At 35.6% G+C, this 19723-nt stretch overlaps 1 protein-coding gene across 1 annotated transcript in view; it reads left to right on the top strand.

Annotated features, from left to right (window-relative positions):
• The first annotated feature begins 11199 nt into the window (after positions 1-11199).
• LOC107589933 (potassium voltage-gated channel subfamily B member 2-like) overlaps positions 11200-19723 on the top strand; it is a 140990-nt gene continuing 132466 nt past the window's right edge. The window contains exons 1-2 of the mRNA XM_016278511.1: positions 11200-11515; positions 12626-13322. Coding sequence (XP_016133997.1) covers positions 12741-13322 — 582 coding nt within the window. The 5' untranslated portion in view covers positions 11200-11515; positions 12626-12740. The remainder of the gene's footprint in view (positions 11516-12625; positions 13323-19723) is intronic.

Below are 19723 nucleotides of genomic sequence, written 5' to 3' on the forward strand. Positions count from 1 at the left end.
GTATTCAAACTTAGTCTTATTAATTGATACATTAGGTATCATTTGCACCTTTTTTTGCACATACATACATACAAACAAAAACATATACACACACACATATATACATATATATACACACACACACACATACACACAAAGAAAAACAAGTAGATAGAATAGAAAAAATAGAAAGCTAGTGTTTGTTAGTTTTTTGTTGTTTTTTTAAATAAAAAATAAAAAAAGAAGACAAATGTAGATAAAATAGAATAGAAAGTGCTAGAGTTAGAGGGTCAAATAAAGGTGGAACAGATGTGTTTTTAGTTATTCTATTATTATAGTTATTCTATTATTTCTTGAAGATGGTTAAGGACTCAGCTGCTCGGATTGATTTGGGCAGGTCATTCCACCAGGAGGGAACAGTTAATGAAAAAGTCTGTGAAAGTGATTTTGTGCCTCTTTGAGATGGCACAATAATACGCCGTTCACTTGCAGAACTGAATGACAGAACCTAGTGATGCCATGTAGACAGAGAAGAGAAGTGGACCAAGTACTGAGCCCTGTGGCACCCCATTAGCTAGATGTTGGGACTTGGACACCTCACCTCTCCAAGATACCTTGAAGGACCTATCTGAGAGGTAAGACTCAAACCACTGGCGTGCGGTTCCTGAGATGCCATTTTCCAATAGGGTTGACTGGAGAATCTGGGGGTCCACCGTATCAAAAGCAGCAGACAGATGCAGCAAAATAAGTATAGAAGATTTGGAAGCCGCTCTTGCCAGTCTTAGGGCTTCAACAACTGAAAGCAAGGCAGTCTCGGTCGAATGTCCACTTCTCAAGCCAGATTGGTTGCTGTCCAGGAGGTTGTTCTGTGTGAGAAAGGCTGAGACTTGGTTGAACACAACTCGTTCAAGTGTTTTTGCAATGAAAGGTAGAAGGGAAACCGGTCTGTAGTTCTCTAAAAGAGTTGGGTTAAGAGTGGGTTTCTTAAGAAGTGGGGTTATACGAGCCTGTTTAAATGTTGAGGGAAAAACACCAGTGTGAAGGGATGTGTTAATGATGTGCGCGAGTGCCGGTACAGCTTCAGGAGAAATGCCTTGAAGGAGATGAGACGGAATAGGATCAAGCGGACAAGTAGTAGGATAATTGGAAAGGATGATATGATGATAAAACTTTAGATATGATGCACACCAGTTTAAAAAAGCACCACGCCATCATGTTCTCACATTCAAGGCAATACAACATCTAATCACCGAATCTAATCACCTTACTAGCAAAATGTTCACTTCAAGAATGAAAATAAGAGTGTTGATGAGTTTTGCTATAAAAACAGCACAAATGGAAACAGCGGTCTATATTATTATACCTCTATATGACGCATAGACTTTATTCAGCCCACAGAAAGACAAATGTATTATTGCAAAATGTCTATACTCTTCCAGCCAACGCCGAAGTCATTATGTACATTAACCACATTCTCGTGCAATGTGCGACCACCTTTGAACTTATTCTTCAATATCTTGCAACCAACGTTTTGATTCTCTTAATATTCAGCCTTTATAAATGAACAATGTGGAGTACATGTCAAAACAAATAATTCTTTCTCAAGAGGAGAAATAAAATGTCAATCATCAAAATCATGAAAGTTTGGGGTGGCAGTCAAATGTCAGGTTTGTCATAAGCCACACCCCTTTGGCTCAGAGAGGAATCCAGCGAAACAAGAATGTCTGTAACTGTGTTTTCAGAGTAACAGGTGATCATGATCTGCCAGTAAATGGACAAATAACTGTATAAAATGGTAACAATAAAAAAGATAATTGCAACATTTTATTGCAATTTTATTGCGAATTGAGGCTTATATCTCACAATTCTGAGTTTATACCTCACAATTCTGATTTAAAGAATTGTAAAAAAAAAAAAAAAAAAAAGTCGCAATTCATTGAAACAAGCTTGTTTCTACCAAGGAATAAAAAATAAAAAAGGTAACCGCAACTTTTAATTGTGACTTTTATTGAGTTTACATTGCATTTGCAAGCTAACATCTTGCAATTCTAACTTTTTTGCAATTATTTAACTTTTCTGAGAATTGTGTTTTGTTTTTTTGTTTTTTTTTTGTAATTTTTGCAATTTGAGTTTATATCTTACAACAAGTAGATGTGAGAAGAAAAGTTATTGTGAGAAAAAAAAAATTTGGATTCTCTGGCGGCAGTAAGCATTCATAGATACAAGATTGTTTCTGCCAAGGAATAAAAAAAAAAAGTTATAGTACCATTCGTAATAAGACTTTTTTTGGTCCCTAAACTAAAGTGTTACCAGACTTTTTTCTCAGAATTGTGAGGAAAAACATCTGAAATTGTGAAATATATACTTAAAACAGTGAGATAAAAAGTAAAATGTATCCTTTATTTTTAATTCTGTGACAGAAATAAGCTTCTATAGCAAACATGTCTTTTTCCCATTAGCTTTTATTTGGACACTTGAGATGTTAAGCATGGCATTCTGTATTCTCTTTCATTAATTTAATTTTTGTTTTTTAATCTCAAGATTACAAAATCAGTGTTATTTATTATCTATCCACACCCATGTGCAAGTAGCTGCACATTTAAAAATAAAAGTAATATATTTGCTTTATTATTTCATGTCAAAGAGCCAAACAACATTTTACCCTTTTGCAGGAACATTCATTTTGTTCATGTAATGTTTGATTACATAATTTATGTGTAACACTGTGGATTTTGTCCACACTAGAACTGATAAAAAAGTGTACTTTTTGTTACAAAGTCTTAGAAAATGTGTTTTTAAAACAATTTTGTTCAATGTTTTAGCTTTTAAAAATGACCTCTACAAAGTTTAACTTGTTCAGTACGTCATACTGAGGTCCCGATACTAACTATATATATAATTAAAATTCATATTTGGCTTCCAGTGAATTTCAATTCTATTTTATATTTAACCTTCAGCCCTTTTCATGTACAGTTTCAGAAACAACCCATTTTCAGAGACATTATTACACAACCTTAATTCTAAGTCTAATTAGGGGAGTCTAATTTCTTTATAATATAAGTATTTCATACTTAAAAATAGCACTTGCTGTTATATAATAATTATAGTCATTCATTGAGGTGCAGCTGAGAAGATAACAGTCTAACATAGATGCAAAATGCAGTGGATCATGTATTTGAGGAGGGCTGTTAGTATCCATAGAAAGTTTGTGTGGGCACATCCACGTGAGAATCTATCTGTGTGTGGGCCTCGCTTTGCCTGTGTGTATGTGTGTGCACGCGTGAGTGTGTATGATTGTTGAGAACTCTTGAGAAAGAGAGAAAGATAGCGAGTGATGGCGCTATGCGTGGCCTTGTTACTACAAACGTGAAACAAGTGTTTGAATATGCTGGTTGAGCACACCTGTCTAGTTCAGCGTTTGACAAATCACCTCCATAAGTTTGTTGCTACAGTAATTATAATGTGAAGCAGGTCCATATTGCCCATCGATTTTGCTATCAGCATTTGTTACATAACATATGTGCAGATACAAATAAACAGGGTCCAGAATTAACACCGAAAAAGTAAATAAAACGAATTGCTTGCCATTTGACCAGAAGTATTTTCAAAATGCATTTATTTATTTTTCATTTAACATAGTACTGTTACGGGGCGGACAAGACGTGAGACATGTGGATCCATGTGCAAGCTTTATTCTGAACAGAAGACAGGTCATAACAGGCAGGGTCGAACAAAGGCAAACAGGTATATGGAGGGCAAAACACAAGAATAGTCCTAGGGCTAGCGTAGGTCGACGATCGGCAGACAGAATCACAGGGGCGAGACTAGAGGGATAAATCCAGGGAAAACAGGCAAGACAAGGCAAAACAAGGAAAACACAGAGACTAGGAACGGGGTACGGGCTAAACAATACTCAGCAGAGAATGGCAGTTTGAGTGGGTGTTATATAGTGAGTGAGGTGATAAGAAACAGCTGAGTGCAATGAGTGCAATCAGTGCAGTGTGCAAACCGTGCAATGAATGATGGGATATGTAGTCCGGGGTGCTATGCAACAGTTTGTGTTGTGCGAGAGTCAATGTAAAGGAAAGGGTGACCTCTGGTGGTGAATAAACGGAAGTCCATGGACCGAATCCGTGACAAGTACAGTATGTGATTTAAATCACAATATATAAAATGAATAGCTTCGGCCCTGGCTTTAGTCTAAACAAGTAGTTACATAATAAACCATTTCAATTTTAATTGTGTGAAAACTATTTATATAATTTTTCTAAATTATAACTCTCCCAAAATTGTCTTCATTTCCGCCACACCAAGCAATTTTGCCTCCAATAAAGTTAAGTAAGTTAGTGTACTTGACTACAAAGTAGACAACAGTGTCAGTGAACAGCTTGAGAAGAAATATAAGATGTGATGAAGAAAACAAGAGAAACTAGAGAATTCAAAGTAAATAGCATTGAACTTTCAAGCTTAACAAGACCAAAAAAAAAAAAGTTAAACTTTAGGAACCGTCACATAATTCTACTAATTTGAGTGGATATTAGATAAAAAAGAATGTCTAGAATGTCTATTGTTGAACTTTTTGTTGGAAAATTTGAATTAAATAAGAAAATAAGTAAATAATTTGAGAATTGGTGGAAATTACACTGTTTTTATTACTTTTTAGAAAAAAAAGAAAGAAAAAAATGTCTAGAATGTCTGTTAGATTTTTGTTGGGGAAAACAATGAAATGAAATGAAATAAAACACAGTAAATAATTTGAGAAGTGGTGGAAATTAAACTGTTTTATTACTTAACAAAGAAAAAGAAAGAAAAATGTCTTGTTGAACTTTTTGTTGGAAAAGAATGGAATGAAATTAAATAGAACAGTAAATATTTTGAGAAGTTGTGAAAATGACACTGTTTTATTAATGTTTAGAGAAAAGAAAAATGTCTAGAACTGGACTTATAAAATGATATTACATAAAACTAAATAATTTGAGAAGTTGTGGAAATGAGGTGGAAATTACACTATTTTTATTACTTTTTAGAAAAAAAAAGAAAAAAATTTAATTTGAAATGTCCATTGGACTTTTTGTTGGAAAAATTAAATGAAACGAAATGAAACAGAGGTGGAAATGAAACTTTGTATTACTTTTTAGAAGAAAAAAGTCTAGAATGTCTATTGATGGACTTTTTGTTGTAAAATAAAATAATTAAAATATTATTATTTTCCTTTACCATAATAACTCTAGAACCTCATAGGGTCATTTACTTTACCTGGTGTTAGGGCACAAAAATTAAAATCTGGAGAGCAAAAAAAAAAAAACATGCAATGGAAAGCCAGCTGAAGACATGTTCAAACCAGACAAGTGTTTCATTTCTGTTATCCAGAACTGAGATTTCTCTGTAAGATAATCTCCTCCAGTGCGGTGGCTTTCTTGAGTGTTGCTTCAGAGCCTAAAAATACACCAGCAAACAAATGGATGTGTGCCATTGCTTTTTTTCCTGTTGACATCAACCGTCTCTCCCCTCCTCCTGGCCTGCATGGCTGCTAGTCCAACGGCTGCTTCATTAATGCATTTCCTTCGCCTTGCGCTTCAGAAATCCATTAATCATTGAATTGAAAAGTACATCACTCCAGGTCTCTCACTTAATTTATAATGTCGCCTGACAGAAGCCCGTTCGGTTGACACCAAAAAACAGTGGCAGTATTTCCTACCTCAGCCATTCCTACCTCAGTGTAATTTCCAACAGGGCATTGATTTTCATGTGATGTCACAAAGAATAAACCCATGTTCGCACAGATTCTATCATTGACCCCGTATTAGCCCACCTCTTTTATGGACACACACACACACACACACAAAGCAATACAACCCAGAGCTGCTGCTTCTATTTTTAGCAAGGGGTCCTGCATCGATTGGGCGCTTATTAGTATAATTTAACTGAGCGGTCCCTCCTGCCTCTCCTTCCTACAGACGTTCACTTAAATTATAGCCGTCCCTCCCCCCCCGCTAACACTCGGCTCTCTGATAACTTAATGCCATGCACATAAACACAGAAGCTCGCTAGCATCAATTGTCTTGCGCAAACTCCCAAGCTAACAGCACTGCAATCCTTCAACGGCACCTATATGAAACTATTAGCATTTCAGTTTATATGTTATGCTGTTTATTTTGGTCTCATAGAAACGGAGTATCCAGCGCTGTGTATATTTGGATGGAACAACTGGGTATTGGTGTGGGCAACTACCTGTTAAGCTGAAACTATTTCTTAAATCCCACCATAAACGCTCCCACTATAAACACCCACCCATGAACACACAAGCATACACATACCAACACTGGCATGCACACATGACACATGCATATGCATTTTATTTTAGGCGTCAAGTACGTACACTTTTACAGGCCCTCATGTTTGCTTTTGCACAAAATCAATCAGATATATTGATAGCATCATGCAATTCTAGCTCTGAGGCATACTGTAACCCTTTTGCTGTGCCAAAATGTTACTTGTGCATGATGCTAGGATTGGTGTTTCTATGGCAACTGCCTACACACACATGCCCACATGATACTGAGTATTAAACATGCATTACATTCCCAAAATGTTTTGTAGTCTTGGTAACGCCGAGTGCTTTGACACAATGTTGGCAGAAAGTTTATAATTAAAGATGCAGAAGCTCAGTATCATTTAATCATCGTTCACAAGGGCCCAGAGTGCCTCTAGACAACAGAAAATCAGATTGCCTTATTTACACTGGTAATACCGATGTCAACACATGGCACTATAGACACACTGAGCTGCAGGACTTTTCTGATGGACTGTGATACATTTATACCTACATATATATCCTTAATTATGAAACACTGGTTTAGTACAGGTAAGTTTTTGTACTAATTGTGCATGTTTTTTAAAGACAATTTGCTTTTGCAAGGATGGAAATATTCTAGAAGTTTCTGTATTCTGCAAGTAATATATAAATAAATATAAAATAAGTGGTCAACATATTTTTTTTACTTTTTATGGCCAATGCTAATGTGATTTTCGTGTTCAGCGTGTCGAAGAAATGTTAAAAATAAAAGCGAAACTTTTTATAAAAGTTTGTTTAAGGCTGTAATTGTTATAAATAATATTATGAATAATTATAATTACATTCTGTATTTATTTTCTATATAAATTCTACTATAAATAAATCATTTTAAATAAAAACATCCCATTACTATAAAAAAAACTTAAGAAAATTAATTAAATCATAATATACTATAAAAAATATAATACATTTTCTTTGAATACATGTTTAATAGGACTTTTTTAATGTTGAGAAATACATACTATTTACAGAAACTGATATAAGCTGGTCTCATTCTGTGGCTTTACAGGCATAAAAAGGGGGTCTTAACTACTAAGTACTTACATCAAAAAAGAAGTACAATGTGTACGGTAACACTTTAATATAGGGACCAATTCTCACTATTAACTAGTTGCTTATTAGCATGCCTATTAACATATTGGCTGTTTATTAGTACTTATAAAGTACATATTCTGCATGACCACATTCTACATCCCTAATCCCACCCAATACCTAAATATTGAGGCAAAAGTTGTAGTTAATGGTTTGTTAATAGCAAGAATTGGACCTTAAAATAAAGTGTGACCCAATGTACTTATCATGTTCATATTGTATTGAGGTGGGATACGGGTAACGTTAGGGAAAGGTTTGGTGGTATGGGTAGGTTTAAGGGTGGGTTAAGGTGTAAGGGATGGGTCAACAGTGTAATTATAAATGTAATTACAGAAATTAATTGCAGATATAATTACATGCAGGTATTTTTTTAAATGTAAGTACAATGTAAAAACAAGTACGTACACAATAAGTGCATTGTACCAAATGATTAATTTAAATGTAAGCACATAGTAGTTAAGGCCACCAAATATAAAGTGGGTCCAAAAAAGGTAATTATACTATAAATAAATTATTGTATGTAATAAGGAATCACAGGTTATCTAGGTCTTCATGAAATAAATAAAAAAAGAGTGTAACTGTAATGGTTAAGCATATAGGACGTTTTAATAAAAACATTAACCTGTATGAGCTGGTCCCAAACTGTGGTTAAGACAGACAGGCATAGCAGTAAGATGTTTACTTGTTAGGGTGCACTGATGTAGGCGGCTGACTAGCACATTTCTATTGAACTGCAGTGACAATAGATTACAACTCCTTATTAAATTGTGTCTATTGCTTTGTCACTATTTCATTTATTTTTTCCACCTTCCACCCTCACATTATGGCTCATAGCAGACTATGCACAGGAGTCAGAAAAAAATCAATGCAGATGTATTGATCATCCATCATTTGAGGCTAGAACATCAATCACACACACCGCACTGTTTGGCTTCACAAAAATGCAAAAATGCAGTGGTCAGAAAAAATTTCAAGCGACACATTTCTCTTACCATTTGGTGAGGCGTGTGACTTATTTTAAATAAATAGCAAATGATATGTTGTATTTATGAATAATATTATAAATGCTATTATTACTTTTATGTATTTCTTTTTATAAATGAACAAAATATACTATAAATACATAATTGTAAATATAAATATCTATATAATTATAAATATGTATGTTATAACATTTGGGTGAAAGGCATTTATCTAATGTACTAGAACACAGTGTGTGACTTTTTTTGATTTGTGACTTGTTTTTTGATTTGTTAATCGTTTTTGGCCGTACTAGTCAAACATCTGAAAATAAATGTACACTGTATGTAAATGTCACCCTTTATTCCCTTTCAAGTATCATTCACAGACCAACGCCAGTGAGCCGCAGTATAATGTCTATTGAAATCAAACTAGGGCCCCTTTGATACTCATAGAATATATTTATAGCACGCACCATTTGTTCCTCAACCATTGTGTCTCCTGTAGTCCTGTGACACCTCATGCGTATGGATGGATGGTCTCCAAACTATTGCATCCTTTCATCTTTTTTTCCACTTGGCCCTGTTTGAAAGACAAAGCAGATGCAGTTTTAGAGGCTTAATTACTGTTATGGAGAGAACTTTAATAGCACAGACCCATGCAGGTCATTCAACACCACCTGAAACTCAATACAGCTGCTTCATTTCTAATAATTGCTGTGACTACATATCCTCACGTTTTGTTATACATTTTAAATCACACTTCATGTCGTATACATGGCTCCCCAAGGCAAATGGAATAAAAACAAGGACCCACTGCCACCACTGCACAGCAAAGTGTTTTCTTATACTCTGTAAAATATCTGCTACAGTAGTAATGCAGTACATATATGGCTTAGTGCCAAGATACATATGACGTATTGACTGCTGCCACTCATAAAAAAGTCAATATATAGTATATCCTGTTGGCACTGGCTTCAGTACAGCTGACACTGTTGGTGTCCATTTAAGCCTACTTTACGACATTGAGGTTTCAAGTCACACCTGGTGATTATCAGTATAGATTTATTCATTATTATCTGTCTTTCTCGGTCTAGCATGTAAAAATGTATGTTATTTAAGACAATGTACTCTAGCATTCTCTATGATGTTAAGACTACAGAGATTTTAAATTTTGTAAAATAAAAGAATATGACATTTTTAAAAAATATACATTTTATACATATTACAAATATTATGATTTTAATGGAAACATCATACAGTAAAATACAGTACAACAGTAAAAACCTGTTAAATTGTTAACTATCAATCACCTTATTCAGTACAAAAAAATAGATCATATTTTAAAACTGTCATTGTCATTTTAAAATGTAATTTTACTGTAAAATATTCTAATTTTTTAGAAGTAAAAGTTTGAATTACCTTATAAAGAATTTCACCATTAATAACAATTAATATAATATAAAAGGCAATTTGTGTACTTTTAGTGTAAACTTGTTAAAATTTTTTATTTTTTAAGTAAAAAGTATTAATGTACTCTAGCATTCTCTATGATGTTAAGACTACAGAGATTTTAAATTTTGTAAAATAAAAGAATATGACATTTTTAAAAATATACATTTTATACATATTACAAATATTATGATTTTAATGGAAACATCATACAGTAAAATACAGTACAACAGTAAAAACCTGTTAAATTGTTAACTATCAATCACCTTATTCAGTACAAAAAAATAGATCATATTTTAAAACTGTCATTGTCATTTTAAAATGTAATTTTACTGTAAAATATTCTAAATTTTTAGAAGTAAAAGTTTGAATTACCTTATAAAGAATTTCACCATTAATAACAATTAATATAATATAAAAGGCAATTTGTGTACTTTTAGTGTAAACTTGTTAAAAAATAGTATTTTTTAAGTAAAAAGTATGAATCACCTTAAGGAAAGAGGCATTCCCTGTGCAAACCATCATATTTGTTTACATATTTTTTATATATTTTCATATATATATATATATATATATTAAATAATATTATAAATGATTATAATTAAATACATATCAAATAAACACATATAAAATTATTAATATGTTATGTGAAATTATTATAATTATGTATTAGAGCTATATTATGTGAAATTATTATATATTTCAAAGAATATTATACACACATGCACACATAATGTATATATATAATAATAATGTTGAAAAAATAAATAATAAGTTGCTGATTGATGAGAAATGAAGCATGTACAGCAGTATATTGCATTTGGTGTATAATCCAGTAAATATTATCATAGCTGACCGTTTTTATTTATTTACATTTAGTTATTTTACAGTATGGTCGATATTTATTTATTTGAATACAGATTTTGTTTTTTTTATAAAATGTATGTAATATAATTTTAAGATTATTTTCACTCCAGCAAGGGACAGACATTTTACAGGTAATCAATATTGATTTATTATTTTTATTCTATGCCTCTTCATGTCCATAAACTTGGACAATAACTACAAAAACACAAAAAGGCTGTTTTATGGTGCTATCTTAAGCCTAAAGGTGGCAAAACTGATATCTCACCTTGCATGCTTGTGGTGGACCATTGAACTCTTGAGAGAGAGGGAGAAAGAGAGAGTTCCTGCTGAAGTTGATCTGCTGCTGCCCTTGCTGATGTACAGACCAATCCAATTAGGTTTCACCTCTAGGCTGTGATGCAGCTCGTGCTTCAGACGATCCATTCCGTCCACACGCGCGCGCGCACACACACACACATACACACACACACACACGCACGCACAGTGTCACTCTGCAGCTCCACACACACTGCGCGCACCCTCCGCTTTTACGCGTCCGACATCTGCAGACATCCCGGCTCACCATATCAAGCCATCGATGGAGGCAGCGCTCTTAGCGAGACAAGGGGAGCTCTTTTAGTCACAGAGATTTCCCGGTGTTCGGTGAGATCTCCTCACCCTTTTCATGTTGAACAAAATGTGGAACACATGTCCGGTCATAACTGAAGCCTCCGTTGAGAGCTGGGAATCTTAAAGAAAACCCGCAGGCGTCTTTACTCCCGTTTGCGCACACAGCGGTTTGTATATGCAAACGGTGGTTCACTTCAGGAAGGTAAGAAATATAGTTTGTTGCATAAACATTGTTATGGCAAGTCGTGATGCCTGGACGTCACTTGTCTGAATGGAACATCTGAGATGAAGTGAAAGGAGATTTGTTTTCCATTTTATCATAGCAAGGCTACAAAGTTAAAGGCAATCTCTTGTCAATGCAACGCATAGAACGGTTTTAATAGGCGCTGATGCGTTTGACAGCTCTTAATGTGAGAAACACGGTGGTACAGATGGACACAAGTTGTAAACGTTGATATTTTGGGGAATATATCTTACTTTATTGCTTTGGTATATTGACTTCTAAAAGAAAATCAGATAATGTAATGATTATGGATGGTTATGAAAGAGAAAGAGACTGTTTGGGTCACTGAAACTGTTGCATCTTTGCAGTTGTCTGTCTTTTGTTCAAGCACATGTACAATTAGTACCAAATACAAATGATCTGTAACCTTTAAATGTAAAATATGTCTAAATTAACTAGTTTTATTAGTCTTTTTTTCAGTATGACAGAGTCAGTACAATATCACACCAATGATTGTCAGTTTTAAGGGATCAGAATGATTTTTTTATATTGCAGTTTTAGTGCAGTTAATGCCAGAAAATGCATTTTGTGCATAAAATAAAATAAAAGAGGTTCTGAAGATGCTGCTTTTTTATTTGTTTAAGAAAGAAAAAGGAGATCTGCATGTTCTGACATCCATTATATCCGCTCACATATCGGCTTACATTAGACTCCTGAACGTAACCTTGAAATGATAGAAGGCCAATGATGAATATTGAATGTGGCAACGAGATAATGCTTGTGTTATTTACTAATTCTATGTAGTTTAAACAAGATGTGCCACTATTCTCCTAGTTTAGGCTTTGGTGAAGTATACCGGAGCTTAAGTTTCTTCTTTACATACAGGGCACGCAATTTACATCTAATGCTGGCATTTAGTTCTGCTTCCAGATGTACTTTGCAAAACAATTACAGTACAATCTGACATATTCCTAATGGATCTCAAAGGAGGGACATTTACTAAATAATTATGAGCTGGAATAGTTTCCACTGCATGGAAAAAAATGTAATTTCAAGTTGGAAACAACAGGTGTCTGTCTTTCTTCACAGCCATGGAGGGACTCGTCTAAGGAGGACCCAACATAGTCGTCTTTGTCCAGTTATCTTCTGGTTGATTTGTATCTTTACACCTCTTCCTGGCAAGAGCCGCACACACAACCACACAATGGCAGAGAAGACCGAACTTGGGGTTCCAAAACCTGGAGGAAGATCTGCGGCTTCGCTTCCACCTGAGCCTATCGAGATCATCCGGACCAAGGCCCGCTCCAGAAGGGTCCGTCTCAACGTTGGGGGCCTCAACCATGAGGTCTTATGGCGGACTTTGGACCGGCTTCCCAGAACCAGATTAGGCAAGCTCAGAGACTGTAACACCCACGAGTCTCTAATCGAGGTCTGTGACGACTACTGCCTGAACGAGAATGAGTACTTCTTTGACAGACACCCTGGTGCGTTCACGTCCATCTTGAATTTTTACAGAACTGGAAAGCTGCACATGATGGAGGAAATGTGCGCTCTGTCTTTTGGGCAAGAGCTTGATTACTGGTGCATTGATGAAATCTACCTGGAGTCGTGCTGCCAGGCTCGCTACCATCAGAAGAAAGAGCAGATGAATGAGGAGCTGAGGAGAGAGGCAGAGACTCTGAGAGAGAGGGAAGGAGAGGGGGAATTTGATAACACCTGCTGCTCAGACAAGAGGAAGAAACTTTGGGATCTTTTGGAGAAGCCAGGTTCCTCAGTTGCTGCTAAGGTAAGGTGCCGTGGTACACAACGTGACAGTCTGGGCCTCCAGTTCGCCATGAACCAAAATTATCATGTAACAACACAAGCTCTTCCTTATTAACGATGAGGTGCAGTTCAACTTCAGTGTGTGTTCTGTTTCATCAGTACATTTGGTTGTTTCAGAGTAGCTCTGTTCCCAAACCTAGTAAGCTACAGGTTGCATGCTTCTAAAACAGCATCCTAACCATTATAAATTACCAATTTGGAATGCTCTACATTGGCTTACTGCACAAGAAATTCAGCTATACTGTAGAGTTTGATGTTAGCATGTTGCTAAGCTAAAAGCACAATAATCTTTCTGTTTTGTTCTGTTCCCAAACCTAGTAGCTTTTTTGTTCACTAGACAGCTGCCTTCTAAGAATGGAACCTCATTAGTGACCAGAACTTCATAGGCAGGTTTGAACAGGAGACTATTTTGACACTAGAATATTTGACGTTAGCATGTTGCTAAGCAAAACGCGTAATAAAGGTGTGAAATCCAGTAATTTCAATAGTAGTGCATTCGATTAGGAATTTCGCATAAAGGTGGAAGATTTCCTTACAGATTTAGCAATGGGATTAACTGCACTGACCAACAGTAAACTGCTTGGTTTGAATGTAGTTTTACTAATTGCATAATTGCAATCGACAATGGACCATTTTACCTGGGAAATTTCACTAAAATGTTGTTAATGTGATTGCACCTTAATAAGCATAAAATATAGCACATTATAAATTATTTGGTAAAATATTCTGTTTTTATGTACAGTAAAAAAAAAAGTTAAACAAAAACTTTTAAACAAAAACTTTTTTTTTAAATAAAAAATAACAATCCTGTTAATGAGAGAGACAGCAAAAAATGTGTCTTCCAAACAATGGGCCTCATTCATGAAACATTCGTAAATATATGAGTATATAATATATGAGAATTCTAAATAATTTACACGTAAAACGGACCTTCTTGAAAACTCCTTCGGATTCCCAAATACTTCGTAAAGGTCAGATTTGATAGTTAAATGTGTGTATGTCAATGAATTCCAATCATTCGTAAATAGGGCGCGCATGCACACTCATTCACAATTAGCATATTCCCCGCCTATGAATTACAGCTACGCAAATTACGTATATAGGAATGGTGTGGAATCCTTGGACTCAATTCTCAGGTTTAGTAAGTTATATAGCATAAATGCATAAGAGACTAATAGGCTATATGCCTAACAATAAATGAATAAATTAACGTGTGTCCACCAAAGTTAAAAAAAAACTTTTAAAGAAAAACTTTAAAAAAAAATAAAAAATAACAATCCTGTTAATGAGAGAGACAGCAAAAAATGTGTCTTCCAAACAATGGGCCTCATTCATGAAACATTCGTAAATATATGAGTAAATTCTAAATAATTTACACGTAAAACGGACCTTCTTGAAAACTCCTTCGGATTCCCAAATACTTCGTAAAGGTCAGATTTGATAGTTAAATGTGTGTATGTCAATGAATTCCAATCATTCGTAAATAGGGCGCGCATGCACACTCATTCACAATTAGCATATTCCCCGCCTATGAATTACAGCTACGCAAATTACGTATATAGGAATGGTGTGGAATCCTTGGACTCAATTCTCAGGTTTAGTAAGTTATATAGCATAAATGCATAAGAGACTAATAGGCTATATGCCTAACAATAAATGAATAAATTAACGTGTGTCCACCAGAGCGTTTTTAGCCAGCTGACATAATGCCTGGTGCTCTTCTGAAAAGGACCATCTGGTGTTGCTTGAGAGAGCTTTGGAGGCACTGCATTTTTCTGGAGTGACGCATCGTTTGCTATGATTTGGAATATTGACGGCAGTAACATGTTAAGAGTATCTTATTTTGAAGAATATTACTGAATATAAAAATGCAGTAACCAGCAATATTAACTTCTCCATTGTTGTGTTGTACAAGTATGATCATGGTTGGTCAATGTAATGTTTGTCCCGTCCCTCCTCCACTGTGATTGGACGGCTGTGTAAAAAGGGACAGTGACGAGCTATGCGTTTTACCCATAGACTGTTTTACCCAAAGTTAAAGAGTATAAAACGAAAAAAGACAGGGCAAATGAACTTGTTAAATATCATTCTAATATAGTTCATAAAAATGCAGTGTCATCAGTTTGTCTAAAAGAATACAGAACGTTTGAATGTTTTATGCACCATTTACACATGGTAGGGAGCAGGTGTAAATTTATTTCGTACCAACTAACATTTTCAAAATACGAACATTTTCATGAATCCGAAAATTTATGTCAGAGCGACTTTCCGAATGATTTACACAAAAAAACATTCTGCTCGTGCTTCATGAATGAGGCCCAATGTCTTTACCCAAATACATTTTGATAAACCTCTGGTAATGATGCTTTGAGGAAGATTGTGTATTGTTTTTAAATTATACGTTCATTATACGTTTCTATATGTATATATGCACATTATTTTTATATGTGCAGATATGTGTTTATTTTTCTCACTTTGTCTGCCATCTTAGATATTGGAAGTTACAATAAATGCAGTGCATTCTGGGATTGCCTTCATCAAGAAGGTCGAACGCTATGCTTTTGGTTACAATTGTGCAATAACAGCGCCTTACTTAAATGGTCTCACTAAGTTTTGGAACAGAGCACTTGTATCTGAATATTATTATTATATTGCTCCAGTGGTAACAGAAAGATCTAAATTGATCATATGTATGCCTACTATAAAAACGCTGTGCAAACATGTTGTTTTGCAAATTGGGTGTAATACTAATTTCAGTAGCAGGGAAATAACTTTTTTTGTAAGTGTAATAAGTACAGTGGTTGCAAAAAATGTGTTAAGTTTTGATGCTGCAAAGGTTTTCGTCTGTGGTGGAAGAGCTTGTTTTGCCGTTACGGATCACAGACACTTGGCACCAGTTAGCAGTTAGCTGTCGTATGCAATGTGTGCAAGAGCAGCTCTGCTCGTTGAGTCAGAGTGACTATGTATGTCACATTAAAACTTTCGAGCATAATCATACATAAAATGCATGGTATTTAGTGTTTGCTGAATTTTTGAATGCTGTTATTTGTATATGTAAGAAGGCCATGTTCCTTTCATCTCACACAATGCTACATCTATCCGATTACATTAATTTGATCATTCATTGTACTTGCTCACAATGCAGAGAGAACCATTGGTTGTATGTCCCGTGTAGCTTCTAATGTGTGCCTGTATCTATGGGCGTACAGTGCACTCTAAGTCATCCATTGGCTGGGGGGAACGCAGATGAAATTTAATAACTGATCATTTACGAGGAGTATCCAGCATAGAGCTCAGCGCAGATAAGGATTATATTTCACATCTGAGATAGAGTATCATAAAAACATCCCCTTAAATATGACAAAACTACATGGATGTGAGACATAATGGAAATATAGCGTTGTTAGCTTAACCATTGTGGACGTCCTACAGTGTGTGTTGTTTTTATCACAAATGCAGTGTCATCTGTTTTGTTGGACATTTCCTCCACCTATATGGGAATCATGGCTGATTCAATTTCAGCCTGCCTCCACCCACTTAATTTATGATACAGGCTCATGATGGAAAGAGCAGGAAGATTGTGGTAATATAGAAGGCATCGGCAGTTTCCTGCACTGGGTGTGGATTTTAAGAGCTCTGACACTCACTGTGGTCTGGGAACACTGTGGTAATGCCTTGATTTTACCTCACAGGCAAGTGAGGGAGAGTCATTTGTGTTTGTCACTGCTCTGTTAAGGCTTTCTAAACAGCGTGCAAAGGCACAAAGAGGAAATTACATGCTTGGAGTGTATAGTGTGCGCGTGTGTGTTCCCAAATGTATGAACATCAGCTTGCTCATAGATCTTTGCCTTAGAGCCTCATGCAGTTTGAATGAGGGAAGCCTCTTTATATTCACAGGAAATCCCTCATATCAAAATATGTGCATGGTGTGTGGAGAAACCAATTTAAAGCTGGAGTCATTTTTGTGTCACCAAACAGGGGCGTGTTTCCCAAAATCATTGTTAGCTAACTATGGTCGTAAGTTCCATTGAACAAGATTGGAACTTGCGACCATAGTTGCTTTTGGGACACACGCCCCAGAATGATTGTGGCAAACATTGGGGAAATTTAATTAATTAAATTTATTTCCAGTCAGTTTGTCTTTTCAGTATACTGTAATTTAGATGTGTTAGTTTTAATTATACTTATTTTGCAGTTTAGTGTTAGTATTTTAGAGCTGCCAAAGTTAATGTGCTAACTGGTAGAATTTTAAAATGTTACATTTCTCAGTCTAGTGTTATCGTTATTTAGTGGTATTTTCATGTTTAATGCGTTCAAGTACAATGTATCAAAAGCTAAAAATAACCACATTAAAATTAATTTGTAAAAATGCGATCCTGAAAATGTACTGTATTTGTTTCCCAGTTATGTTTAGTTATTATTTTTTATTTATGGTTTTTAATTTTATGTCAGTTACTTGTAAACCTTTAATGACAGACATGCTGTGAGCTACGAGCTTGTTAATTGATGATATATGCCTTTATTGATGCCACCAGCCTTATTTTATTTTTTAAATAATACCATGAAAAAAAGAAATTTACATCAGTCAGAGAATCATGACAAGTAAATTGTGGCAAAAAACTACTTAGTGAGCTACTTAAATATTTTCATATACATGCATATTTTGCAATAAACATGAAATATACTGTTTTTATAGTATGTACACAATCAAGTTTTATATTTCTTAATAATTTCTAATTTGATTGTCATTTGCAACGCTTCATAGTAGGGCTGGGTATCGTTCAAAAATGTTCGATATCGATACCGATACCTTGACTTCGGTACCGGTTCCTGAATGATATTTTTTTTCGATACCAATTTTATGAAATCAATTTTAACAAGATTACATTAACTAAAAAAAAAAACGTTGGTTTTATTTTTCAGCTTGTTGATGTTTATACAAACTCAAAGACTCATCTCCAGAGCCACTGCACAAAGGAACAAAATGTAACCAACACAATAAATCAGTGCAAATAGTTTTAGTAAAGCTCAAATAGTCTACAGTTTACACATCTGTTAGGCTACATTTACACTAGTGCGTGTTCGTTTTAAAACACATAGCTCAGACAGAATCATGATTTCTATTTATTTTCCACTGATTTACTGGTGAGCATTAGCAGCTTCCAGCGCTGTCTGCTTGTGTTGAGTTCTTATGTAGCATGATGCTACAGTTTGCATGAATGGTCACATAACACGCGCTTTCGTTCGTGTAGTATGAACGGACATCTGCATATGATCGGAACTCCACGCAGCTCCCGCGCTACTCTCCATTGGAAATTAATGACTGAATGTCTGTCTGTCGCTTGTCATTTGTCGGAGATAGTGGAAAGCCGGCTTGAAACGCAGTGGAAACGCCAGTATGACGAAGATCGTTTTCATTTTAAAATATAAACGCACCAGTGTAAATGTAGCCTTACATCTAAGGGGGCTGGGACACATTCGCACTACAGCCACACGTGTGCGCCACATCTCTGAGTGTAACCTAGTAGGTGTGTTTGACTTGACGCGGACTGACTGTGCAGACCGATCGTGTGTTACAGTACCACGAGAGCTAAAGTTAGCAGACTGCTCCATGCGCTTTCAAATCGCTCTCGCAGATGATCGAACTGCGCCACACCACTTCTAGTCGAACACACCGGCTAGTGCTGCAGGCTTATTGGCTCACTGACGCTGATGAGATTAACCCCTTAGGTATCGAAATTTGGTACCGAGACGTTTTTAGATACTCGATGGTATCGAGGCATTTTGGTTGGTGCCTAAAAAGTCCAGCCCTACTTAATAGGATAGTAGTTTTTACTTTAAAGGTGGGGTAAGCGATTTCTGGTAGCCAATGTTGACATTTGAAATCACCAAAACAAACACGCCCCTACCCCAAAAGGGTCTCTCCCCTATTTTGATAGCTCCGCCCCACACATACGTACGCAACCCAGGCAACGATTAGTTCTGTGAAACAAAGCAAAACCAATGTTACACCGTGTCTGCACCAGACGCGAGTGGCGCGGCATGACAAAATACTATGGAACTCATTATAATCAGTGATGCTGTCTACACCATAGATATATATATACATATCTATGGTCTACACTGGATGCGGTGCGACACGACACAACACGACAAATCCCAGACAGAAAACTGCTGCTGCGTTCTATTCATGACGTATTGACACAAATTTCAAATAATTTCCACCGTCTCTTTGTCGCATCCAGTGTACTAGACAGACTTTAGCTGTTGCGGCGCAGACACGGTGTTACTCACCTATCGAGAAGAAATAAAGCAACCTTGTTTTGTTTCGCAGATGTTTTCCTCTTTTGTTTTTTACCCGCC

This window comes from Sinocyclocheilus grahami, unplaced genomic scaffold, assembly GCF_001515645.1.
Source record: "Sinocyclocheilus grahami isolate Dianchi unplaced genomic scaffold, SAMN03320097.WGS_v1.1 scaffold122.1, whole genome shotgun sequence".
NCBI lineage: Eukaryota > Metazoa > Chordata > Actinopteri > Cypriniformes > Cyprinidae > Sinocyclocheilus > Sinocyclocheilus grahami.